Source organism: Phodopus roborovskii, unplaced genomic scaffold, assembly GCF_943737965.1.
Source record: "Phodopus roborovskii unplaced genomic scaffold, PHOROB, whole genome shotgun sequence".
NCBI classification, from domain to species: domain Eukaryota; kingdom Metazoa; phylum Chordata; class Mammalia; order Rodentia; family Cricetidae; genus Phodopus; species Phodopus roborovskii.
In genome coordinates this window covers 27,114,534-27,142,229 of record NW_026126433.1, presented here as the reverse complement: position 1 = coordinate 27,142,229, position 27,696 = coordinate 27,114,534, and the positions used below count along the sequence as shown (strand labels likewise).

The 27,696-nt window shown below is 36.3% G+C and overlaps 1 protein-coding gene across 1 annotated transcript in view; it reads left to right on the top strand.

Moving 5' to 3' along the window:
* The window catches only part of Xpr1 (xenotropic and polytropic retrovirus receptor 1), a 138,923-nt gene that overhangs the window by 75,738 nt on the left and 35,489 nt on the right, over positions 1-27,696 (top strand). Inside the window, exons 4-9 of the mRNA XM_051186007.1 lie at positions 7,833-8,056; positions 10,985-11,134; positions 11,372-11,455; positions 16,016-16,097; positions 25,082-25,272; positions 25,445-25,624. Coding sequence (XP_051041964.1) covers positions 7,833-8,056; positions 10,985-11,134; positions 11,372-11,455; positions 16,016-16,097; positions 25,082-25,272; positions 25,445-25,624 — 911 coding nt within the window. The remainder of the gene's footprint in view (positions 1-7,832; positions 8,057-10,984; positions 11,135-11,371; positions 11,456-16,015; positions 16,098-25,081; positions 25,273-25,444; positions 25,625-27,696) is intronic.

Sequence of the window (27,696 nt, the reverse complement as noted above, 5' to 3'; positions counted from 1 at the left end):
AAACCAATGGAATCTTGAAATTTGCAGGCAAATGAATGGAACTTAAAGAAACCATCCTGAGTGAGGTAACCCCAGTCACAAAAAGAGGAACATGGTATGTACTCACTCATATATGGATTTTAGACATAGAGCAAAGGATCACCAGCCTATAATACATACCACCAGAGAAACTAGGATACAAGGAGGAACCTAAGAGATTTATACAAGGTCCCTCACAGAAGGGGAAAGAAACAAGATCTCCTGAGCTTATGGGGGGGGGGGAGTGAGTGGAGAGGGAGTTAGGCGAAAGAGAAGGGGAGGAGAGGAGAGCATGTGGAAATTATATATGCATGCATATATATATATATATATATATATATATATATATATATATATATATGATGGGATCCTTTATGATGGAAAGTATTTCTAGTTCATGTTCCCTTAGGTCTTTTCAGTACTTGAGGTGTGCAGCTCCCAGTGTCCAGAACTCAATGAAAGCAGTATAAAAGTTGCATATAATGTAATAAGAGTAACTATATTGAATGTTTATGATGGTCCAATGTAAATTTCCCTTGCATTTAAAAACTTTAGTTTAGTCTTTACATTGAAACAGTGAGATAGTAACATTGCAAAAGTGGTAAGCAAAAAGAAGTAGCTTTAAAGAATTCTTCTTTAATTGTATAAGAATGTAATTGCTTTGCTGTTGTAACACAAACTAGTTAAGCTCATTGGAGTAAATGTAGATTAATCCTTATTAGCTGGTTGATGATACAGATGTGGTTTAAATTGTCTTGAATGTTATTGAAAACTTACCAATGTAATTAACCTGCTCCTAAGTATCTGGGCAGTGAGTAGTAGGGCCATATCTGATGGTCAAGAGTAGTCTCTACCTGGTGAGTAGTTACATTGCCAAGAGCGTAATTAATACTTGCATTATTAGGTGTGCAGGTGCATACCAGGTGCTAGGGGCTGTATTGATTTGCTTCAATGAGGATACTGTATCCAGAAGAGCATCTGCTATGGGAGAGAACATTTGGTTAACAGTAACATCTGTATTTCCCAAGAGTCATCCAACTCTGTACAAAGTAAAGCATTATGTTAAGTGATGGTTGTATAGGCATCATCATCCATTTGTCTTTCAACTGTCTGGTGTTGACACCTTTAAAGTTTTATTGGATACTGGGAAGTTACAGGAACCTAGGTTTAGCTCCTGGTACCACATTGCTTACTTCTGGATCACAATCAGCACAGAAATCCTGCTTGTAGCCTAATGTCTATTCTAGTTACCTGTTTTGGAACTGAGAAGGTTGACATAGGATGAGTCAGTAGGCCAATTGTCTACTGTGAGCCAAACCTGGATGAGTATTCCATGGTTTGAACATGTACAGTTAGTTTGATTGTTAAGTTACTTTAGTGTTTGGAGAGTCTGGAGATTTGTGTCAGTTCATTGTTATCACAGACGTAATTCTAAGCCTTCAAGCACATAATTCCTGCTTATAAGAGATTTTTTTTTTCCAGGAATAATTAAGGTTTCAAATCATTTGTTTTAATTAATGGTAATTACTCAAGGTTAGCCCAGTCTGATTTGGTGAGTCTTTAAAAGGGACTTGATATTGAAATTTCTCCAGTGGTGACTGATCTCCAGTGACATTCAGTAGAATAATGGAGACTTCAGTCTTACAACTCCAAAGTGAGTATGAAAGAGGATCCTAAACTCTGGATGGTCCTGAGAGTTACACTGGCAGGGAACCCAGCTACATCATGCTTGGTTTGCTTATGCCACTAAGTTTGCCCTGAAAAAGTAATAGAAAACCAATAAAAAAGCCAGTGCCTGATAATTTTAGAAGTATGTGGAAGTTTCCTTTTCCACAAGCCACAGTCACCCTAGAAGAAGGGTTGGGAAAAGATTTACAATATATTCCTGTGGAAGTGGCAAGAGAGGGCAAGCTGCTGTGTTTCAGTAAGGGGTCTCATTGTCTGTGAATTAGCTCTAGGTCTCGAAACAAGAGCTCAGTTGACTAAATTCAACTGTCGGCCACTAGACTGTACAATCTTTATGATGATCTGGCAATATTCTAATAGTTTGCCCATTTGTTTCATTCCTAAGAAAAGCCTTGATCAATTAACCACATCTAAAAATCTTGTGGGCTAAACCAGTCAGGTTAGTGATTCACCCAGTTGCTTTTTATGATAAGCACGCCCACTTTGTTTTGGTGGTTAAATGCTACCATCTGGCCCTTCTGTTCCAGGGTCTTTTTGTTGCCACTGCAATCAGTGAGCCATGGTGAATACATCTCTTAGGTTCTGCTGTGGAGAGCAGACTCAGACAGAGCTCTTCAAAGATGCAGGTGCTTTCCTCGGTGACTAACCTCCAAATACCCGAGGGAAGGGGATTTTCTGGACCTCCTGGGAGGGTATGTAGGTGGTTTTAGAGATTGAGACAGTGATCTCTTGGGTCTAAAAGCAGGTCCCAGAAATGAAACTATAAGGATAGATTAAATTAGTGTGGAAAAAGCAGTGAAACCTGATTTTAGTTTTGAATATAGTTTAAAATTACAAGATATACATGAAAAATAAATTGTTAAGCATAAAATGAGAGTCAGGTGGCTAAGGATAGAGATGAATCAATCTTGGAAATATCCAATAGAAGTAACTTCTGAGAAAGAGAGTCGTGTGAATCATGAATGAAGCAGCAGTGTCAAGGAGCTACACTGCAGTGTGTGTGGCGTCTCCACAGCAGAGAAGCTAATGCTACACTGAAGTGTGTGTGAGGTCTCCACAGCAGAGAAGGATAGAACTCTGAGAGGATGAGTCACAGATAATTCCTTTTTATTGTTATTGTCTAATTACCATCGTTATTTACTGAGTGCTAATTGTGCCCCATGGCATTTTTATGCTTCACTTAATCTTTACAAGTACTTTATAAAAGATTGTTATTATCTTTTTTCACCTATGAAAGGCTTACAAGAGTTGAAAAAAAAACAAATTCAACTAAAATCTTACCAGTTAATAGCAAAAATTTGAACACAAATCTGCCTAATTCTATATACTAAGTTGTGATCTTGGAGTGTAAGTTACAGTTATTTTAAAATGTAGTTGACCCTCCATACCAATGGAATGTGCATCTATGAATTCAACCCATATTTAGGGAGAAAAACTCAGGAGAGTGAAGTGCATCTTGACTATAGGTTCCATCCCTACCATGGCAAATTTTGTGTGTGTATGTGTGTGTGTGTGTGTGTGTGTGTGTGTGTGTGTGTGTGTGTGTAGAGAGAGAGAGAGAGATTTTGTTCAAGGAAAAACTGCATCTATAGTGAACATGTACATATGCTTTTTCATCTCATTCTCTAAACAATACACTTAACTATTTACATTGTATTACTGTTGTAAGTCAGGGCTTAAACTTTTTCAGTTCATGACACCTTTCTTTACTTGAATTAGGGTATGTAAAATAGGATTATAGATCACACACTTACTGGTAAAAAATAATAAAAATATTTTAAAATAATACTTTATTTCATTTTACCATTTATTAAGGATAAATACAAATTTGCATACTAGTGAGATGGTTGTGCTTATTTACTTTATTTTTTAATAATTGAATCTTTACTGATTCTTTGATACTGTAGGAAACTGAATAGCTTTAAAACTTTTCAGAGCCGATCAATAGTTTATAATTGTCTTTAATGACCATTAATAATACCTTTATAATTGTCATTAGTAAGAATGCTTGTTTCTCATTAAACGTGTAATAAAATGGCAGCAGTTTTGTAAGGGCTATTTCAGAAATTGTTAGAAATTTGTCTTAATCTTGAACCAAAATTAATTTAATGATATTATAAAATTATGAAATCTGCCAGCCTGCTCTACAGAATAAGCTCCAGCAACCAGAACTGCACACAGAGACCCTGTTTCAAAGAAGCTAAGAAAATAAGTGTTTTTTTCTCTCTCTCTCAAAAAAAAAAAAAAGGAGAACAAAAATAAAAAAAAAAAAACCCAGTAACACAAAATTACCAAACCAAAAATCACACAAGAAAACATGAAATATGTTGTGATTAGCTAACTACTCCTGCACATGGGGCCTGCCCTGGACTGTGGTTGATATACCCAGTGACACGCCATTGGAGAACACTTATTTTCCCTTTCCCAGCAGGTATCAATGACAAATAGATTCTTGGTTGGAGGTGGGACTTTGTATCTACTTGCCCTTCTTAGTGTGTAGAGCATCATACATAGATTTTGGGTTTTTTTGTTTGTTTGTTTGTTTGTTTTAATTTGGTTTGGTTTTTCAAGATAGGGTTTCTCTGTGTAGCTTTGGAGTCTGTCCTGGAACTCGCTCTGTAGACCAGGCTGGCCTGGACTCACAGAGATCCACTTGCCTCTGTCTCCCAAGTGCTGGGATTAAAGGCATGTGCCAAAACCACCTACTGCAACATAGTTTTTTTTTTTTTTTTTCTAATCAAAATTTAAAGATAAGAATTTCTGAAACTCTGCCTCCAGACATTTCAGATGATCACTTGTAACTCTTAAATTTAACTCATTGAGAAAGTTATTTTCAGTTAAACATGTAAAGGTATATACTGTAAATGTTTCTAAAGAATCTTTTTAACCCTAGTCTTCCATTTGTTAACTGTTTAGTAAAAGTTTCAAAGAAGGGTTTTAAAGTTTTAAAATGAGCTATTATTTGGGGGCACAGCTTTTAATGAAGTGAATGATTTTTCTGATGTCACAAAACATATCATCTCCCTGGTGTTGTGCTGGAGACTGAGGGCCTCCCTATGAAGCACTGAGTGAAAGTGATATGTTTGCCAGGTTTTTTCTTTTTTGCTACAAACTCTGGCTTCTCACTCTGTTGCTCCAGCACCATATTTTAGCTGTAAAAACCTCCATTTGTGTAAAGTTCAGCTCCCCAGTGACATCCTCTCCTCCTGCAAAAGTGATTTTACCAAATATTCTGTTCTTGACACAGAGTCTCCTCACTGTGGTCATTATTTTACCTCTTCTGTTCAGATTTAGTCACTTACCCATACCAGAGAATATTCTTAGCCTTAATAAAAATGTTACTATGAAAGTCTTAAGTAAATACTAGCTTTAATGTATAACATATTATTTCATCTTTAATTTTTAATATTGATGTTTATGGGGCAGCTGAGATGCCTCAGCACTTGTCACTCAATGATGCAAGCCTAGTGACCCAATTTTGATTCTTACAACTTGCATAGAAGTGGAAGGAGAGAATCATCTCACAGTTTTCCTCTGACTTCCACACACATACCATGGTACATACCCATCCCCACACACGCTCACATACAAATAAAGCATGCACATTCACAAAATAATCAGTAAAACTTTTAAAATTATGTTCGCATATACATACAGCTCTACCTGTAGGAAATAATGTTTGTGGTAAGCAGGTTGTATTTATATATTTAGGAAGATACATACATGCATGCATACATACATACATACACACACACACACATATACACACACACACATATACACATACATAAATGTATCAACAGTTAAAGGAAATAGCAGTCATGAATTTGAGATCGAATAGCGAAGAGTTGGAGGGAGTAAAGGAAAGGGGGAGACAGTATAGTTATATTTTAATTTCAAAAATTAACATTTAAAAATTTGGTAATATTTATGTATCAGCAGTGATAATGAAATAGTAAAGGACTTTTACCTTGCTGCAGCTACACACTTATGGTTCTATGAAATGAGATAACAGCAACTTTTGTTTGTTTGTTTTGTTTTGTTTTTTTGTTTTTCTAGACAGGATTTCTCTGTATTGCTTTGGAGCCTGTCCTGGACCTAGCTCTGTAGACCAGGCTGGCCTCAAACTCAAACAGATCCACCTGCCTCTGCCTCCAGAGTGCTGGGATTAAAGGCATGTATCACCAATGCTTGGCCTGACAGCAACTTTTGAGATCAAACATTCTAACAATACAACCTGAAAATACACTGATTTGCTACTTATATGATATTTAGAGGAATGGTGGTAGGAAAATGCTGAGTCTTTCCTGGAATTAAATCATTATGATTCTTAAGAGCAGGAAGCCTTGTATATACAGAAAAAAAATCATATTATACTATAGTCTTGGTTCTGAGCTGAGGTGTTAGTAAGCATCTGCTGGCATTGCATGCAGCAATGTGTTCACAGTCAAAGCTCAAATGAAGTTGTACAATCCACCCTGGATGGTCATTATTAGAAACCAACTACTGGTTCGTGTCTTGTTTGATTTTTTTTTTTTTAATTAAATTTTGGTCATACATGTTCAGAAAGCTTTTACTGTTTCCAAATGTTTTGAAGACCCCTATATTCAACTACATAGCCCTATCTGATTGTAACTCACAGTTTAAAAGTCCATATAAATATAAGTAATCCAAAGGTAACTTAAAGAATATGGGGGTTTCAGTAGGTCACATGCAAGTGTTACACTGTCTTAAACATTTGCATATTTGGGGTCATGGAACCAGTTCTTATTGTACTAGGATACAACTGTATATGTATGCATATACAGAAACATATGTATTCAGAAATAGTCTAGTTTTTAAACACATAGTTTAGTCTGTTTTGGAACACCTCTTTTAGAAAAACAATGAGGTACAATGGGAAACACAGCAATCAGAGCCTAAAGCTCTAATTCTAATCCTGTTTGTGTATGAAGTTGAGAACCAGGAACATTTCTTTAAACATTTTTCAAAATTATTTTATTTAGTGTGTGCATATATGCTACAGTGTGTTTGTGGAGGCCAGAGGACAACGTGGAGGAGTTGGTTCTTCCCATGATGTGATGTGGGTCTTAGGGATTGGATTTAGGCAATCAGGCTTTTTCAGCAAGTGCCTCTAGCCCTTTTGCTGGTCCTTAAGATACATATCTTACATAGCTCTTTTAAAATAAAATCCCAGAGTCTCATGCATGCAGGCAAACACTTTACTAACTGGGCCATATTCCTAACCCCAGTGTTTACTCTTTTAGAATATGTAATTTTAAGTATAGTCACAAAATTGTACAGTTATACCTAATTCCAGAACATTCTTGTCATTCCTCAAAGATACACTACTTCTTATTCCCGCTAGCAGGCACTCTACATTCTCCTTCCCCAGCTACTACTCTACTTTCTGCCTCTGTGGTTTTTCCTATTTTAGACAGTGCATATAAGTGGAGTCTATTATACTTGGAGGGCGGGGTTGTCTGGCTTCTTTCACTTAACATACTTTAAGGACCACTTACATTGTATCTCATAAATTGATCCTTACTCTTATGTTTGTATATACAGCACACTACACCACCTTTTGTTTACCCATTTAATACATGGTAGACATTTGGCTGTTAGGAGGACATGTTTATATATGTATACAAGGTTTTTTGTGGGTGCCTTATGTTCAGTTTTCTTAGATATATGCCTAGGATGAGTGTTGCTGGTCATATTTAACTGTTCTCCAAATTCATAATAGTTGTACTGTTTTATGTTTTCACTCTTAGTGATTGTACTTTTTTTTTTTTTTTTAAATCTTTGAGACTAGGTGCAGTAACAGTTTTGCAAGGAGGAAAGTATGAGGTAGAATGTACAGGTGATGTGCCAAAATGTTTTCTCCAATCTATTTCTACATATGTGTGATATTTCCCCTAGAAATTCTAGGAGAAGTATAATTAAGAAAAATTTAGAATTGAATAAAACAAAAATGATTCAAAATTGAGAGTTACTTGTTGCTTCTTTTACGTAAGATTAGATGAGTACACTTTATTTTTAAATTTTTTTAAAAAAAATGTATATATCTGGTTGTTTTGTTTGTATGTGTATATTTAACCTGCTTGGATCATGCTCTTTACTTACAGAGAAGCTGGCAGAGGCTCAGCGCAGGTTTGCTACACTTCAGAGTGAGCTTCAGTCATCACTGGATGCACAGAAAGAGAGCATCGGCGTCACTACTTTGCGACAGCGCAGAAAGCCAGTCTTCCACCTGTCCCACGAGGAGCGTGTCCAGCACAGGAACATTAAAGACCTTAAGCTGGCCTTCAGCGAGTTCTACCTCAGCCTCATTCTGCTGCAGAACTATCAGGTGCTTAGTCTTACTCTGGGGAGTGGTGTTTTAAAGTCAACTCCAGTGAGTGGGATGACATTGATGGCACTGAATCCCCAAAAGGTGACATCATCATCATTATTCTGAATGGTTAGCACACTGTAGAATGATAGAACATCTAAAAAGTAAAAGTTGCAGGCTAGAGAGATGGCTCAGTGGTTAAAAGCACTGACTGCTCTTCCAGAGGACCTCATTTCAGTTCCCAGCACCCACGTGGTAGCTCACAACCATCTGTAATGTGATCTGGTGAATCTTCTGGCCTGCAGGGGCACATGCAGGCAGAACATTGTATACATAATAAATAAATAAGAAGCAGAATATAATTAAATTTAAAAAAAAAGTAAGTTAGGCAAGGAAAGTTTTGCCTGTAGTAGCCAGTGATACAGCACAGTTTGTAGAGTGCTTGCCTAGCATAAAACCCAGTATGATGGCACATGCCTGAAATTCTAGCACTAGACCAGTGGAGGCGAGAAAATAAAAAGTTCAAGATCATCCTTGTTGGAACCTAGCAGTCTGCTGACCCCACCCCCTGACAATGGGCAGGACACTCGTGGCTATGTCATCTCTACTTCACTACTTATCTGGCTGCTCACATGCATTACCTGCTTACCTGCACAGGGGACTCAGTTATGCATGTGCAAGTTTCCCTTTTAAAGCAAGCACGCCAAGCGCGCATCTCTCTCTCTCTCTCTCTCTCTCTCTCTCTCTCTCTCTCTCTCTCTTGCTCTTTAACCCCTTCTCTCTTTTTCTCCCTCTTTCTTGCTCCCCTCTCTTCTCTCCTCTCTCTTCTCTCTTCTCCCCCCTCCTCTCTCTCTCTTTTTCTCTCTCTCCTCCTTTCTCTCTTCTCCCCCTCCTCTCTCTCTCTCTTTCTCTCTCTCCTCCTTTCTCTCCCCTCTACCAATAAACTCCTTGTAGGCGCTGAGTCTCGTGTTTGTGTTTCATAGGCAGCAGTTGTATGAAAAGAACAACAATCCCAGCTACACAGAGTTGAAAGCAGCTTGTGTAGTGCTTAAGACTCTGTCTCAGAATAATAACTGTAATGGTTTCCCTGCAGTGTTGAAATTTTAAAATACAAAGTACAAGAAATCTCCTATATACAATGCAAGGTGTTAATAGTGTACTTTTTCCATGCATTCATAACTTTCTTTGATGATTTAATGTTTTATCATTCAAAGAAGAACCAGTTGAGAAATAACTCAGCAGAAAACTAATAGTGATAGAAATAAGTGATAAATTGCTTTGTTTCTGTTGTATATCTCAGGCTGATTTGGACATAAAATCCTCCTGCCTTAGACTCCTGTGGGCCAGGTTCATTAACCACACACCTAGGCCCTTTTTTGATATTTTTCCCCCATAGCTTTATAATTTAATTTTTTAAAAAATTCACATGAATAACTAAATATTTAAAAGAAACTAAGAGCTTTTCCACAGGTTTTTAAGTATTAACCTTTTGAGTTGGAGAGAAAACTCAACTGTTAAGAATACTTGCTGCTCTTCTAGGGAACCTGAGTTCATTTCCCAGTAGCCACAACAGTAGGCTCACAACTGCCAGTTAACTCTAGTTCCAGGGATCTGTTCTCTTCTTTTGGCCTTCACAGGCGCCTGTACATGTGTGACATAGTTATACAGACACATATACAAAAATGAAAATAAATCTTTAAAAAATTAATAGGAACTATCCATATTTCTAGCACCTTTTGTGTTGGACAATTATTAAAACAAACAAATAAAACCACTGCTTTGGATCTCCTGGAGTTACAGACAGTTGTAAGCCATTGTCTTACAATTAGGAATTCAACCCAGGTCTTCAGCAAGAACAAGGCTCCTAACTGCTGAGCCATCTCTCCAGCCTCAACAGTAATTCTAAGAGTTCTCTTGTACAGCTGCAAGGATGACCTGACTTCAAATTCCTAGCACCCAAGTAAAGAAAGGCCAGGTTGGCTACACTGGCCTTTAATTCCAGGCCTGGGGAGGAGACAAGAGGATGTCTAGGGCCAGTCTGGCCAAATTGGTGAACTCCAGGTCCAGTGAAAGACTCTGGCCCTTAAAAAAGAAGAAAGGGTAGAGAGCTATAGAGTATGATACCCAATGTCAGCCCCTGACAACCTATGCATTCACACACATGCATGAACACAGACTACATTACATGTAAACACACACACACACACACACACACACACACACACACACACACACACACACACCTGTTTCTAGGTTAAGATGTATGCTGTACCCAAGAAGAATTTAAGGTATTACATTATGGTATAAGGAACAGTTTCTAACAAATGAGCAAGAACCCTCAGGTGGTAGAGCTCATCTTGACCTGCAAATCAGTGTTTTCCTGCCATTTTAGATGATGGGCAAACTACAAGTGAATATGTGAGTATAGGAAAATATAGTATTTTGATTTTGTAGAAATTGAAGGAATGTGGAATTCCTACCCACTGTCACCTGCCCTGTGCAATGGTTCTTTCTTCCTTTCTGCCAACCTCTCCTTCTTACTTTCATCCCTAAACTGAGATGAATAGAAAAGCAGAGTTAAGAGAACTAGATACGTGTCCATTATTCTTACCTGTATGCATGCCTGTAGAAGTGAAAGGAACTCTTTAACACCCCTGAAAGAGCAAAGAATTAAAATAAATGGATTCAGTGCATGATAAATGGAAAACATTTTCTGAAAATACTCTTTTGGCCAAAGCAGCAAAACAACCAATTTTAAAATGGTTATATGTGGAAAGTTGGAAATAAAAAAATGTTCTGAGCTTAGAATTTTCATTAATTTACTTGGAAGAAAAATAACGGAGTTGTGTTCATGGTAGAATTCTACCTTGGCAGCAGGAAAGCAATAAGCTACAGGGGAGCCTTAGTGGTAGAAATGATAATTGTATTTCTTTTTTCTTCCTATAGAATCTGAACTTTACAGGGTTTCGAAAAATCCTTAAAAAGCATGACAAAATCCTGGAAACATCTCGTGGAGCAGATTGGCGAGTAGCTCATGTAGAGGTAGCCCCATTTTATACATGCAAGAAAATCAACCAGCTCATTTCTGAGACTGAGGTACAACATCTTTGCTTGCTTGTCATATATGTTCGTTTGCAGATATTTTAAAGAAACGATCCACTTGTTTTGTAAATTGCTGGCTTAGAATACTTAGGCTCTTAATTAAGATCTTTTGCTTTTGCTTTATCAGTATATTTATCAAAAGGCTATCAGACCATTATACACATGTATATGTATGTGTATCACTTTTATTTAGGATAATTTATACCAAAACTTGACGATTTATCTTTCTAGGCTGTAGTGACCAATGAACTTGAAGATGGTGACAGACAAAAGGCTATGAAGCGATTACGTGTCCCTCCTTTGGGAGCTGCTCAGGTTAGTATATGCTTCTAGTGTCTGTTTTCCTTTTTCACACTTAATAATTAACACAAGATTGTTGGCTGCTATCATTACCTTGAAATTTTTTAAGCCAGATTTTGTAAGTAGTTGCTATTATTATTGTTGTTGTTGTTGTTGTTGTTGTTGTTGTTGTTATTATTATTATTATTATTATTATTATTATTATTATCATAATAAGTTAAAAGTAGGTATTAAGATCCAGGCATAGTGGCACATGCTTTAATCCAGTAGTTAGGAGGTTAAGGCATAATAACCAGGCCAGTATGGGTTACATAATAAGACCCATGTCAGGGAAAGGAAAGAAAGAAGGAAAAATTAGATATGAACCTTTATATCATAATGAATTGCAGTATCTTGCGTATATTTCTTAATACTCTCCCTCAACTCCCCCTCCCATTTGTTCTTACACACACTTGCTTCTTGCTAGTTGTCTTATCAACTACGATAAGGTTTTGTTGTTGTTCATTATGTTAGAAGTTCAGATGTACAGGGTTATCATATAGCTTTTTCCATAGCAGTTATACCCCTGCAAAAGAGGTGAGGGGCTTATTAAATGCTATTCATATAGCACTTACGTGATTATCTTCTGTCACATAAAACATATCATAGTAAATTAAAAGAATTTTTATCATGGAGTATTTTCTGTGATCACAGTGTATTGAAATTAATAATAAAGAACCTCTATAACTTAATAACTGGCATGTTTGAAAAAATTAGACTTGATGTCATACTTCTTTTGTTACCAGGAAAAATTGAGTATTCGGTCTTAAGACTGTCATTGAACCTTTCCTGGTGATTATAGCCAGTGTGATAGGATCAAAAATGACATAAAAAGAAAGATAAAAATGTTGGAGGTTTTGTTATTTTTTTGTTTTTAGTAAATTGATTTCTGTAGAAAATCCAATGATCTGTATAGCTTCTAAGCTAATAAGGGAGTTAAAAAGCTTGTAGAATACAGCACCAGTTTGTAAAGAATCAAGTGTATGTCTGCACATCAGGTACAGTTAAAAGTCAAAATGTTACTAATAATGCCACAGAAATAAGAAATGTGTAATAATAGTTCTGGCAATAGCTGAAAGATTTTTACACTGGAAATTACAGAACATTGCTGAAATAAAATACAGAGAGAGCACTAAAGTGAGAGGCATTGAATTATGGGAATATTATGTAAATAAGCTCAGTATTTTTAGGAAGCCATTTCTTAATTTTAGATATATAGAGCATAATCCATCAAAAAAAAAAATCTCAGTAAGAGTGTGGTGTGGGGGTGGGGGTTGTGCACGCTTGAGTGTGTTGTGGTTTTTTGTTTGTTTTTTGTTTTGTTTGTGTGTGGGGGGGTGAATTGGTAAGCTACTTTTAAAATGCATGCAAACGCAAAAACCTACAATAGCTAGTACATCTTTGAAAACAAATAAAGGGTAAAATATTAGCACTATATGGTCTAAAAAACTATTAAAGCTGCAGTAAAGTAGAGTCAAGATAGGCATACACTTCAATGGAACAGAATAGAATCTAAGAATACACAAATATGTATGCAACTAATTTTTAATATAGGCATAAAGCATGCTAGTATAGGAAGAATAAAGTTTTCAACAAATAGCTTGAACAATTGGATTATCTATGCAAAAAGAAAACACAAGCCTTTATTTTTTTTTATCCACATGTTTTTAGACATAACATGGACCTAAGTTAAAACTAAAACTACAAAGTTTTAGAAGAAAATATAGGGGGGCAGTAATAGCAGCTATGGGTGACTCAAAGACTTTTTAGAAATGACATCAAAAGTACTTCATCAAAGTTCAAAACAAATCTTCAAAAGACTCTGTAAAGGAATATAAAGAGTATTAAACTAGTAGAAAATATTTATGAAAACACATAGAGGACACCAATAGTTAGCGAGAAAACAACCTGTCACGTTGGAAAATGGGAGCATGGCAAGGTGCTCCACTTAAGTGACCATTTGAGACAGCAAACTAAAACCATAGAGAGATACTACCAGTAACCGTAACTATAATTCAGAGATTGACCACACCCATGATTGGAGGACCAGAACCCCATCTCTTAGGCTGTTGGTGGAGTAGATGATGTAACTAACCCACTAGCATATAGTTGGGGAGTTTCCTAAAGGGTTAAATGTACATCTACCACATGACTGGCTATTTTAGTCTGAGGTATTTATCTAAGACAAGTAAGTGCAAACATATGTCCCCAAAGAAGACTTCTACATAAGTGTTCATAGTAACTTTATTTGTAGTAGCCTAAAGCTGGAAACTGCCTGGATAAACAATTGTGCTATATCTTCTCAGCCTGAGAAATAATTTGTTGATATATTCTAAAACATAAATAAATATTTAATGCTTTGGAAAATATAAACCAGTAAAAATGACAGAAAGCAAAATATTGTTTACAAGGGGCAGGGGGAAAGGAGGGGGCTGGTGAGGAGAGTGAGTTTTAGGCAGGAAAGAAAGACAACAAAGGGAGGAAACTCTTCGAAGTAGTGAATATGTTAGAATGTTGGATTTTTTTTTTTTTTTTTTTTTTTTTTTTTTTTTGAGACAAGGTTTTATATAGCCCAGGTTGACCTCAAACTCACTATGTAGCCAAGGCTGGCCTTGAACACCTGCTGCCCCTGCCATTACTCCTTGAGTGCTAGGATTACAGACCTGTGTCACCATGCTTTGCGCAGTCTACTGTCTTGTCTTCATTATGGTTATGATTTCATGAATATCTATATGTACTAAATCTTGTAAAAATCTTATCAGCTTAAATACTTTAAGTCTAGTGTGTGTGCAATTCATTGTATGCTAATATATTCAATAAAACAGAATTTTAAAAATCCATAGACACATCAGAGTCAAACTGATTGAAAGATACAGAGAAAAAAACTGTGAAAGCATCAGAACAAAGAAATTGTGTTTTAAGTGTATATAGTTTATTATACCATTTATATCAGAATAAAACTTTAAAGTGAGAAAAAATAATTAAAAAACTAAAGTGTTTGAAAATGTGTTTAGAGGAGACAGTCCTACAGAAATGGCTATCTGATGATGAGAAAGGGAAGGATGGTATTCAAAGACTAGGGTAGTCACCATATATGTTCACTTGACCAGCTATTTCTAACATTCTAAATATAATATACATTCTTTTATGAATAGAATATATTGTATAATTTTTAAAACTAAAGTAGCTTCTAAGAAAAGATAAATTGCTATCTTCCTTCTAGATGTTTTCATTTGGAAACTGACAATACAGATCACTCTTGTGACAAATAATGGCAGTTTTGATGCTTTCAGTGGGGGGGCCGTAATTAAGTCTAATCTCTCACCTTTAACATTAAAACATTATCTATCTGTCCTTCATACCTTTATATTTAAAATCTAAGGAATTTTCTATTTGTTATTGGTATAACAACAATCCAATTATTGTAATTGGAAGAATATAATTAAATTCATTGTACTGGAGATTTTAATATGCTCATCTCTTAATAACTCTAGCATAGCTTAAAATGTTTCATTTAAGGGGCTAGAGAGATGGCCCACAAGTTAGAAGTGCTTATTGCTCTTGCAGAGGACCTGAGTTTGGCTCCAAGACCTACACAGGAAACTCAAAACCATGTTAAATCCAGGTTTAGGTGGATCTGATGTCATTTGGCCTCTGTGGGTATCTGCACACATGTGGTGTACATAAACTCACAGAGGAACACATGTATGTAAATAAAAGAATAAGTAAATACTTAAAATTTTTCAATTTTTTTCTCAGTATAAAAATATAACATATTATCAGAAAGTATTCTTATCTTTACCATTGGTTCTTGTTATTCATAGTACCAAAAAAGTAAACTCTAATTAAATAATTCTGACTTTTAAAATGTAGAAGTAAATACATTTTATAGAAATTAAATTGCATTCTAAGTCATTCAAAGAAAATATACTTCAGTGTATTAATCTGAAGCTTGAAATTACCATCTTATTTTATGACTCCTGTTTCTCTCTGTTTCCTTTTCTCGCCTCCCCTGCCTCTCACGCCGCCGTGTGTGTGTGTGTGTGTGTGTGTGTGTGTGTGTGTGTGTGTGTGTGTGTGTGTGTGTGCGTGCGTGCGTGTGCATGTTCCTGTTCCTTAGTCATTTTCCAACTTGCTTTTGGAAACAGTCTCTCACTGAACCAAGAGCCATCCAGTTTATCTAGGCTTACTGTGCAGCAAGCTCCAGGAATCTTTCTGCCTTTGACCATCTGTCACCGGGATTACAAACATACCCTGTACCCAGCTTTTTATGTGGGATCTGCCTGGTTTTTTTATGTGGTTGCTAGGGTCCAGCCTCATGTCAACACAGCAAGCACTTTACTAGATGAGCACCTCCCCAGCCCCATGATTCAGATTTCTGTAAAATAACTCAATAGTGTTCCTGTTCTAGTTACAGGATAATGGAGTGTAAATAATCCTCTGCTTCAGAGTTATGATAATAAAATATACTTTCCTTGTATTACATGTGTTTGGTATCTTGTCTGTTAAACTCAAAATTCTGTTTTTTGTCCACAGCCTGCACCAGCATGGACTACTTTTAGAGTTGGCCTATTTTGTGGAATATTCATTGTGTTGAATATTACCCTTGTGCTTGCAGGTAATTCTTAACTTTTTAGCTCGTTTGTTCTTATTATGTTTATGACATATTTTGCCCTTCTGTAAATAATGAAGTATACATCTACCAAAACTACTGAAAGTTTTGTGGGAGGTTTTAGCAGTTATTTTTCCTTTGGGATATAATTCTTTAAATCATTGATTTCTTATTTACTATTGTTTTCTGGTATTTAACTTCAGGAATTGTAGAGTTCAGTTATCAAGAACTTAAGCTTGGTTCAGTGACTGAAAATGTTTGCTGCCTGCCAAGTCTGACTACATGAATTTGATCCCCATATCTCACATGGTAGAAGAATGAAGCTGACTTCCACAGACTGTCCTTGACCTCCTTATGTATGACAGGCACATGCACACATATACACAAGCATGCACTAGATAAAGAGTAACCATAGATAAAGATAAGTATGTTACAAAGTTCATCCACTACACTTATTAACCTACTATAGAGACCACGCATGTTTTTCTGAACCTGCTCATGTCGCCTTTGCATGTTTGGCTATGTAGTTTTCAATTCAACAAAAGTTACAACTAGGGGATAGGTTGCTTGTTTAGCATGCAAGAAGGCCTTTGTTCAATCAACAGCACTACATGAAGCCAGGCATAGTAGCATATACTGATAGTCCCAGCTTTTGGGATCTAATAGCATAAAGATGAAGAGTTCAAGAATTTCCTCAGCTACATAGTGTATGTATTTGAGGCCAGCCTGGGATAAATGAGACTGTCTCAAAAAAACAAAACAAACACACACATAAAGAAGTTAAAAATTAGAACGGATTTCTATAGGAGCAGCTGTGGTAATACAGTACCAAGGGACAGGTTTCCTTACTAAACGTGACAGACAGCCTTACTATCCCTGCCCCAAAATTTGAGGAGCCCTTTAGTAGCATTTCACGTTATCTATCACTGTTTGAAAAGCTTCAAATGCCACACCTCTTATTTTTCCTATTATTTCTTTCCCAAGTCATGCTATTTTTTATGGCATTGAAATGTTGGGTAGTCCCAATATATTTAATCCTCACATCTCTACCATCTTGTTCATTTTCTATCTAGGTAAATTATTCAAGCCTATGGCTACAAATAGTATCTATATGCTAATGACTCATGAGTATATATCCTCTCTCCTCTGAAAAAAGATCTAATTGGCTGTATGGATATATAATAGGCATTTTCCATTTAAATAGACAAAAGGACCCTTGGGGTTTTTGTTTTGTTTTGTTTTTGTTTTTAAATTGCCCAAATAGAGTCCAAAACTTTAAGTCCCTGTTTACCCTGTCTTAACTGAAATTATCAACTTAAAAAGAAGAAAGATTTATTTTGGCTCGTGGTTTTAAAGATTTTAGTCCTTGATCATGTGGCACTGTCAGTTCAGGCCTGTGGCAAGGCAGAAAGAATATCATGATGAGGACTATTGGAGAGTAAAAATTTTCACTGAGTGGAAGCCAGAGAGCATTGGGTGGGGAGGGAGGATGTTCTAGTACAGTCTTCAAGGATCCTTCCCAGTGTTTTAAAGTTTCTCTCCAACACACATGACACATGACCAAGATGTGAGCTTTGGCCAAAACAGGATCCAAACTACATCCCTCATATTTTATCACTAATACATACAAGAAGTCATATTGCTCTGTCTTCATACTATGAATTTGATCACTTTTCACTGCACTCATTAATACTGTCCTTGTCTCAAGTGCCATTTCTTATTTAATGTACAGTAGCCTTCTAAACTTGTCTCTTCACATCCGGTGTTGCCCTCTTCTGACCACAAGTTTGTGGGAGAGTGTTTTCTTCCTCCCTTACTCCTTTCCTCAACCGTTCTTCATCAGCCCATGTCCCTATGTAAAATCTATTTATGGCTTCTCTTACAGCTTCTCTTCAAATTCCTTACCATACTATGCAAGACCTTTGAGGATATTGCACACTTAGTCGTTTCTTACTTCTTATCGTATCTTTCTCCCCTGTACTCACCCATTTTCATTTACTATTCTTTGAACACATCTATCCTAAGGGATTCTTTTCCAGGGTGTGCTGTCTTTGCAGTGAGACCTTCCGTGGTCCCCTACACTTGACCAGTCTATTCTGTGTCTTTTTGTTCCTTTAATCTACATTTGTTTTCTTCAGAAGACTTATCTGACAGGGTGTCCCTAGGCCTCTGCTTTCCCACTAACATGTAAACCACATTTGGACTTGATGCCAAATTTCCCAATGCCTGGGCTTTTGTCTCTAGCACTGCAATACTACATGGAACATAATAGGAATTAAAAAAATATATTGAGGAAGTTTGAATGGATGGGATGGAAGAGATAAAGAGTTGAAATTAAATGGTGTACAGAACTCATTATTCCTTGTAAGAATTCTCAGCACTGCCTGTTTTGCATTATAAAGTTATACCCCAAATTGTAAGGGCTTTTACATGAACTTTACCTATTGCCAGCATGTTTTCATTGTATTACTAGAGTTCTCTGGCTAGAGAGATGGCTCAGCCATTAAAGGCTAGGTTCACAACAAAAACATTACGAGTTCTCCTTCCCACCACTTACTAAGTATTATGGACCCATAGCCTATGATGTAATATTGATGAGATTTATGATCATTTGGTAACCTGTTTCTGTTTATATAAGGTAATTTTAGTTTATTTGTATAAAACATATGGAAGTTCTATAGTACAAGCTCTGACCTAGCTTATCAAGCTAGGTGCCATGAACAGGACGAGTTGAAGTTCCAGCTCTGCTGTTATTTTGTATGGACAACTGTTGGCTTTTCTAAAACAGTCTCCTCATGTATTAAATGTGCTTAAGACCTTAAGTTTACAGAATTACTTGAGAATGTATTTATTCATCCACAAGTAACTTTAAAATCTTGAGTGAGTGAGTGTGTGTGTGTTGCATAATTGTGGATTCAAGAACTATCACATATCTCTGCACATGTGGGAAGTCAGAGGACAACATCCAGTATCATTCCATCTCATTTTGAAGCAGGGTTGCTCTATTATTTACCTCTGCTCTGCCAGACTGGCTGGCCTATAAGCTTCCAAGATTCTCCTGTGTCCACCTGCCAACTTGTTGCTGGAGTATTGGGATTATGGATTAATGTTATAAAAATCATGCTTTTTATGTGGTTTCCTAAGATTCAAACTCACATCATCACACTTGCAGCACAGGCACTTCACTCACCGAGCCATCTCCTTAGCCCATGCACAAGTCAATTTTTTGTATCTCCTGATTGTCCTTAATCCCCTATCCTAAGACATAAAAAATTGTGCATGGCGGGGGTGGGGTGGGGAGATGGTGAGTTGTGTAGCTCAGTAGCAGTATGCTTGCCTATCATAAATGGACTCCTGGGTTAGGTCCCCAGTACCGCAAAAGTAGATGAGAGCAATCTTTCAGACAGTTGTGTAGCATACTTATAATCAGCATTTAGCAATGGACCTGGGAGAATCAGGAGGTCAGTGTTATCTTAAGATAACACCTGTAATATATACCTCAAAAATATAGAAAGTGTTAAATGTTCTAAGCAGTACAATGAGACAACTGAGTGATTTGTTTGTTTTTTGTTTGTTTGTTTTTAATTAGACTATTGGGCAGACACTGTGGAAGAAGTGACATTTAAGTTGATGGAATTAAAAGCCTTACCCACAGAAGGAAAGAGAGTAACTTAGCTGGTCTGGGATGAGAGTCAGGTATAGGAGGAGGGAGTTACTGGAGAGGCAGTGCTGACGCCTGGGCTGACGAGAGGCCTGTTAGTAGAGCAGGGTGATGATCCATCTTTGAGAGCAGCTCACATCTTGTGAAGCACATCAATACCAAGTATAGACTGCTCATGTGACTCTCTCTTTAGAAAAATATTGTTACTCATTTATGAGTAGATTTACTTGTCTAATTTCTAAGATGTATGTATGTGGTAGTGTAACCCTCACTATCATAAGACAAATGTCTTTCTTTTCATATGAATTAAATGTAAAGGGTTTTTTGTTTGTGTGTTTTATGTCAAGCTGGGGTTTTAATAAATATGGACTTATTATTGTGATAGTTTGATTTTTGAAATGCATGCAACTTATACAGCTAGCATTATGTATTATGTTCTAACCTCAGAACCCTTCTTTGTTTGATCTTCCTGTGTACTCGTGAGGGGGAGGGTAACCAGAGATAAAGCCAGCTGTCTATCCTTATTTATGTCCCCTCGGGTACTCAGAAGATAACAGTGTTGAGAGTCAGAGGGAACCGCAGCGGTAGTAATGCATGTACAAGCACGATTCTTTTCTTAGAGCATCCACATAAAAAATTATGTGCATAATTGCTGTGGTTTCTTGAGGGGACTTGGCCCAGTGTTCAATAATTTGCCAGAAAAAAAAAATCACATATCCCACAGATTTAGATTCATAAAAATGAAATTTTTGCTGTATAGTTTTTTCCCCAAATTTTCTTCTAGAAACCTTTTCTCAATTTGAAATAATCACAGTATGCCTTATTTCACTTACTAGTTTACCATTTACAGTAATATAATGGTGTAAACTAAGCACTTATAAGTTAATAAGACGGTTGATCGTTGAAGTTTCTATTGAAAATAATGTAGTATATGTAAACATTTTATAATTTTGACTAACTTCAGTCTTTTTTTTTTTTTTAACAAATTAGCTTACAACCTAGGCTCCTAAAGATAAAGAAGTTATTTATCGTCATGTTGCTTATAACAGCAACTGCTCATATAGCCACTGCTTGTGAACTGTGCAAATGAGTTGTGTTGCCATGTACAATGGCATATCATGGGGACTAGTGTTAGAAATAAAAGGTAGGCATAGGACTTTGGAGAATGGTTTGGCTCTATTTACTAAAACTGACCATATGTTAACCTATGATCCGTCTTTTGTAAAAGAAATAAGTGCATATATCTACGAGGAAACATTCAAGAACATTAGTAACTATCCCATGTTAATGTCCCCAAACTGGAACTACCCAAATGTTCATCAGCAATTAGCAGATGTTTTACCCAATGGAATAGTATGCAGCAGTGAGAAGAATGAAATATAGCCAGCCACATACAAAAACATAGATGAATCTCACAAGCAAATGAAAGTGAGGTGTGTATAACATAAAATTAGCCATTTCAAAGTAAACAAAGGAAGCCAGATACCAAAAGTACATGTTCCATGATTTAATTTACAGGAAGATAAAAAGAATTAGTGTTAGAAAAAAGTGCTTATCATGGCTGGAAAAAAGATACAAAGCCAGGCCTCTGGGGTGTCATTCATGCACTGTTTTGTATTCTGAGTCCTGATTCACTGTTGTGGAAATTTATCATACTGTTTAATTATGATTTGTTCATCTTCCTATAGTATATAACATACATTAGAAAAAAATAAGTGAGATTTTTGTGCGTATTTATGAGAAAAATAACTACTCTAGGATGTAATTGAAAAAACAAGCTTTAGGATAGCCATATGTGGCATGCTGTTATTTGTAATTGATTGGTTGTATTGTTTTGAAAGTTAATTGGTATTTTTTGGTATGTGAAGAATTTCTTGGAAGGTAATAGACAAAACTGTTAACATGGTAACCTCTAGGGAAGGAGGCAAGGACTTGAAGGTAGGAAGCTTCTTACATCCTTTATATTTGAAAGCCTTTTATCTTACACATATATTCTTTATTCTTAAATATTTTTAGTGAAACAAAACTAATTTGATCATCCAAAGTCCCAGCATGGAATGCAAAAAGGCTTATGAAGCCTCACCTGTGACGGAGGATCTATTGGGAAATGATAGCTCTTGGTGGACTAAGTGCATTTTCCTCAGGGATGTGTTCCTGGAGAGGCTACCCATGCTCCAGTAGATGGCCCTATACCCATGTCAATAAAGGCAGTGTTAGTCTTCGTGAGTTTAAAAACTACGTGAAATTGAGAAAGAAATGTGGCGTGGAAATAGGGTAGGGTTTGAGAGGTATACGTGATCAAAACAAAATATGTATGTATGGATTTTTTTTTTTTTCTTTTTAGGTTTTTTCAGACAGGGTTTCTCTATGTAAACAGCCCTGGCTGCCCTAGAACTCTCTTTGTAGAGCAGGCCGGCCTTGAACTCACAGAGATCCACCTGCCTTTGCCTCTGCATCTGCCTCTGCCTCTGCCTCTGCCTCTGCCTCTGCCTCCCAAGTGCTGGGATTAAAGGCATGTGCTACCAACACCTGGCTCACTGTATGTTTTTACAGTGAAAATCAATAAAATTATGTATATCAAGCATCATACAACATTGCTTGACTTTTCTATTTTTGAAAATAAAGTGGCCACTGGAATTTTGACAGGGATTTCATTAAATGTATAGATTTGTTGTCATTTTAACAATATCAAATCTATGAGCATGATATTTCTTTCTATGTACTAAAGTCTACTTTAATTTCTATATGTTTTGTTACTTTCAACATATGAGTCTTTCACCTCTTTGGTTAAAATTACTACTAAACTTTCTAATTTAAATTAAAAAAATACTTCTCTTTTATTCTTTTAGGTACTGCTATAATCAAAAATTTTTTCATAATTTTATTTTCAGATTGCTTATTGCTGATTATATAAATACAACTGAATTTGTGTGTTGATTGACCCTGTATTCTGCAGCTTTGCTGAAACTACTAACTCTTACAGTTTCATTGTGGATTCTTTGGAACATATGTATGTATGTATGTATGTATGTATGTATGTATGTATGTATGTATATTTTTTTTTCTGACATTGTAATGCCTGGGGTCTTTGCTTAGTATTCCGGACATAAAGCTACAAATGTGTTTTTTCTACTCATCTAATTTCCCAGCTAATATTGACTCTATGCTGGTTCTCTTGTGGTCCATTTGTCACATAAAAACTAAAACGAGCCTTTAAAGTGATTGTTTGGGTCCTAACATTCAGAACCATCTACTAGTTCGTACATCAGAATTAAAGCTTAAGTCTGGAGGAAGTACTTACACACCCCTGTCTGATATGTCACTGGAACTTTATCTCTATTTCATTCCAATGATAGTAACCTTGGCCTTCCACTACTGAACTCTTTGTCCTTTCTCCCTGCCTGGAGTCCTCTAGAGATTCCAAGGGTTTATTCTTCATTCCTTAAGGCAAGTGTAGTCTCCTCAGAGTCTTTATCTGCCACTTTATTCCTATCCCTCTTACCGTATACTGTTAAGTAGACCTGAGTTAAGTTGAAATTGATATCTTGTCTTTTATTCACTATTGAACCTCCAGTTCTTAGAATGATGTTGGGTGTAAAAGATATGTGAAAAGTACTTCCATAAATATTTTATTTTGCAACTAATAGAAACTTATGAGATTGAGATATATATATATATATATATATATATATATATATATGTATATGTATATATATTGATAATAATCATAGGTCAAACATTAGGCATTTGTGTTCACATTTTGTCTTAACAAGCTTGTGAAAGTATGTTGTTTGTTTTTGTTTTGTGATTTGTTTTTTAAATAGGTCTCATGTAATCCAGGCTGACCTCAAACTATATGTACTTCTGATCCTCCTTCCTCCACCTCCCAAGTGCTGGGATAACGGACATGTATAAACCCGGATTTATGGAGTACTGGAGATCAAGTCCAGTGTTGAGAGCAGACATTATTTTCATTGACCAAGAGAAAACTAATAACTGAAAACTCTAAGTTAAATAGTTTATTCTATTAGGATTTGCTATCTGGTTTATATAGTATTTAATTCTAAAGCAAATACTCTCTCCCCTGTTATTTTTAAGTTATTAAATATTTTTATACAGTAGAGAATACAAAGGTAAATAATAAATGGTTACTTAAGTAAGTATATACATTTGTAGAGATGAAATAAAAGAGCATTGAGTTGCTGGGGGAAAACTTTTAAAGGATGAAATTCATTGGGACTGACCATTGAGATATATTATAGGATGATTTTGGGAAAAGTAAGTTGGAAACTGGATATTTTTTCAGAGCTCAAGTTTGTCAAGCTAAAGTGTTTGAACAATATAATTCTAAGAAAGCTGTAGAATAATGATGGTACTAAATGTTTGTATGGGCATATGAGTAATATAGTGCTTGAGAGCACGGGCTTTGCACAAAAATTATATAGGTTACAAGCAGGTATGGTGGTGATACTGTTAATCCTCACAGAGGCAGGTGGATTCAAGGCCAGGGCACTGTGTCCTATGCTAGCTCAGTATCCATGAACAAATTACTTAACCTGACGGTGCTCCAGTTTCCTCAGTCAACATGAAGATAGTAATTTTTAACTTAAAGAACAATTATAATGACTTAAAGTAATTGTTACATGTAAAAGCACAAAGAATAAGACTAAGCACCATATTAAGCATTCTATATATGTCAACTATTGTCTATATAAATGACGTTTAAATTCTCACATTGTCTTCTTGTGTTTTGTATCTTTCCATTTTACAGTAATTCTGTGAGATAAAAGTTATTGTAACTAGTTTAATGGTAGAGAAAGCAGTGTTGAAAAGGGAAGTATCATAGAAGAAGCCCCGGTTGGCAAAACTTATAACAGGCAGGCATGGTGGTGCATGCCTTTAATGCCAGCACACAGGAAATAGAAAGAAGCAAGAGGATCTCTATGAGTTTGAGGCCAACCTGGTCTATATAGCATGCTCCAGGATAGTCAGGACTAAATGTCCATAAACAAAAACTGGTCTTAGCATTGAAAGCCTTTAACTCTACAGCACTAAAACTTTAAAAAAACAAAAAACAAAATAAAAATTTATAGAACAGTAGAATAACATGATAAAAGCCAAGTTGGGAGGAAATTATTCTAATGGCAGTCTGCAGAGTAAAGAAACAAAAGAGGAAAGAATCTAGAGACAAGTTTATTGGACTCTTAAAATAATCTAGGTAGTCTTTCTTTATGAAAACCTCCTGGCAGGGCTGTGTCTCAGAGAATGAAGAAAAATAATTAAAGGGAACATTGTAGATTTTATAACTAACCAATACATTTTCTTTCAGCTGTATTTAAACTTGAAACAGATAGAACTGTATGGCCCTTGATAAGAATCTATCGGGGTGGCTTTCTTCTGATTGAATTCCTTTTTCTACTGGGCATCAACACGTATGGTTGGAGACAGGCTGGAGTAAATCATGTCCTCATCTTTGAACTTAATCCAAGAAACAATTTATCTCATCAGCATCTCTTTGAGGTAATAAAGCACAGAGTCTCTTGAATTGTAGTTTGCAAGTAACTGAATAGCTGACTTGAATATTCAAGTCTACCTTCCACTTGAAGATTATCATTTTTCTGATCTTTGTTTATTAAAGGTTTTACTGTGTCATGATAAAAAGTAACTTTCTTTTGTGTTCCCTGTGCTTTAGATTGCTGGATTCCTGGGGATATTATGGTGCCTGAGCCTTCTGGCATGCTTTTTCGCTCCAATTAGTATCATCCCTATATATGTGTACCCACTTGCCCTTTATGGATTTATGGTCTTCTTTCTTATCAACCCCACCAAAACTTTCTACTATAAATCCAGATTTTGGCTGCTTAAACTTCTGGTAAGTCTTAGAATGCTTGTGTGACATTTTTAGAGCAGTCTGTTAGTTATTGGCTTCCTCAGAGGTCACTCATGGCTGCTGAATGGTACAGCATGTATGCAGGGTTCACATTGTACACATGCGTGTACACAGCTTCAGGAGCAGAGGTGCTTTGACATGCTGGATAACCTTGAAAGTTTCCAACATGGCAGTCCTGAGAAAGTGCTTTGCATTTTTCCCCTCCTAAAATGAAGTATGAAGTAACCAAATATGAATTGACTCTGCAAATCATGATTATTTATATTATGTTATACAGGTTATTTAACCAGTGTGATACTATGTAGAACTTTTTACTTCTTTCTAAACAAAAGAGAGCTGGGCATGGTGGCATCATGTAATCCCTGTCTGTAGAAGATAAAGGCAGAAGGATTAGAAGTCCATAGTCATTCTCAGCTATGTAGCAGTTTGTTTAAAGACAGCCTGAACCCGTCTCATTAAAGTACCTAATTGTCCAGTTGATGTGACTAGTTAGCCAAGCCCTTTATTTTAGTACCAGTTGGTTCTTTAAAAGTGGTAGGGAATTTTTGTCAGATCACCAAGCTGAATTTGGTGCCATTTGTATTTTTTTGTTTGTAGTAACTTCTTTATTTTGTTTTATATTCCCTTGCTTTCAGTTTTCTGAGGCAGAGTCCCTTTATATAGCCCAGGTTGACTTCAGTTTTATGGTTTTCCTGGCTCAGCTACCAAATGTTGGTATTAAAGCGGGTTTGCCACAGTGCTTGGCCTTTGCCTATTTCTTAATGATCTCAAAACCTTTTTAACAGTAGACTAGAGAATGTCCTGGAAAATTATAGCTGTGTTGTTTTGTGATACAGTGTAAAGGTAGTTCTGGGATGAGTTGATGCACTCCTAAATGAAGCCAGCTTTATTTTTGAAATTAAGAATGTTCTCATATAGATGTTTCTTAGACTATGGAAGAATAGTGGTTAAAATGAATTGCCATAATACTCTTCTCTCTTCTTGTTCTTCTTCTTCATTATATAAATATACCTCCCTGAAAAATGTAATTTTTATTTCCTTTGCTTTTTGTTTTTCCCTGGGAGATTACCAATACTTGTTTAAAAATTTTTAATTAAAACATAAGCCAAGTGTTCTTGGCGCATGCCTTTATTCCCATCAATCAGGAGGCAGAGACAGGAGGATCTCTGTGAGTCAAGGCCAGCCTGGTCTATAGAGCAAGTTCCAGGGCAGGCTCCAAAACAATAGAGAAACCGTGTCTCAAAAAAAACCAAACCAAAACAAACAACAACAACAACAAAAACCATGTTACACTTGGAGGCTCATTCATATAATCCCTGTATTCTAGAGGCTGAGGCGGGAAGATTGCCAAGAGTTCAAGACCAGCTTGGTCTACATAGTAAATTCCTGAGTTAGATCCTGTCTGAACACGCATGCGTGAGCGCACACACACAAACACACACACACACACACACACACACACAGAGGGAGAGAGAGAGAGAGAGAGAGAGCTTAAAACCTGAAACACAGCTTTCCCTGTTTATTTTTGCTTTTAAGTGAAAGTAAATGCTGATAGCAACTAAGAAAATAAGATGGCCAAATTTTCTTGACTTTCCCAGGGTTGAATTTTATTATGTGAATTTTACCTTCTGCCAAGATTTTTACTACAAATCAGAATTCTTTGTTTTTCTCCCTTGGGAGTGGGGAGGACAGCAAAAGCTCAGGGCTGGGGATACAGCTCAGTTAATAGAATTTGATTTCCTTAAACAGCATAAACCAGATGTGGTAGCCCACACCTGTAATCCCTCAATCAGGAGAAGTGAGAGCTGGGAAAATCCCAAGTTGTCATCTTTGACTGTGTACCTAGTCAAAGTACCCATGAGACTGTCTTAAAAAAAAAAAAAGTAATTAAAGGGCTCTTAAGTATAACTACTGTTCCAAATTTAGATTTGATTTCTGAATATAATTCTTAAATATACAAGAATATTTTGGTCAGTCATAAGGAAACTGTAACCTAGGAAACAATGTTTTGTGGGGAATACAATTTCATTATGTAGCTGAGGCTAGCCTGAAAT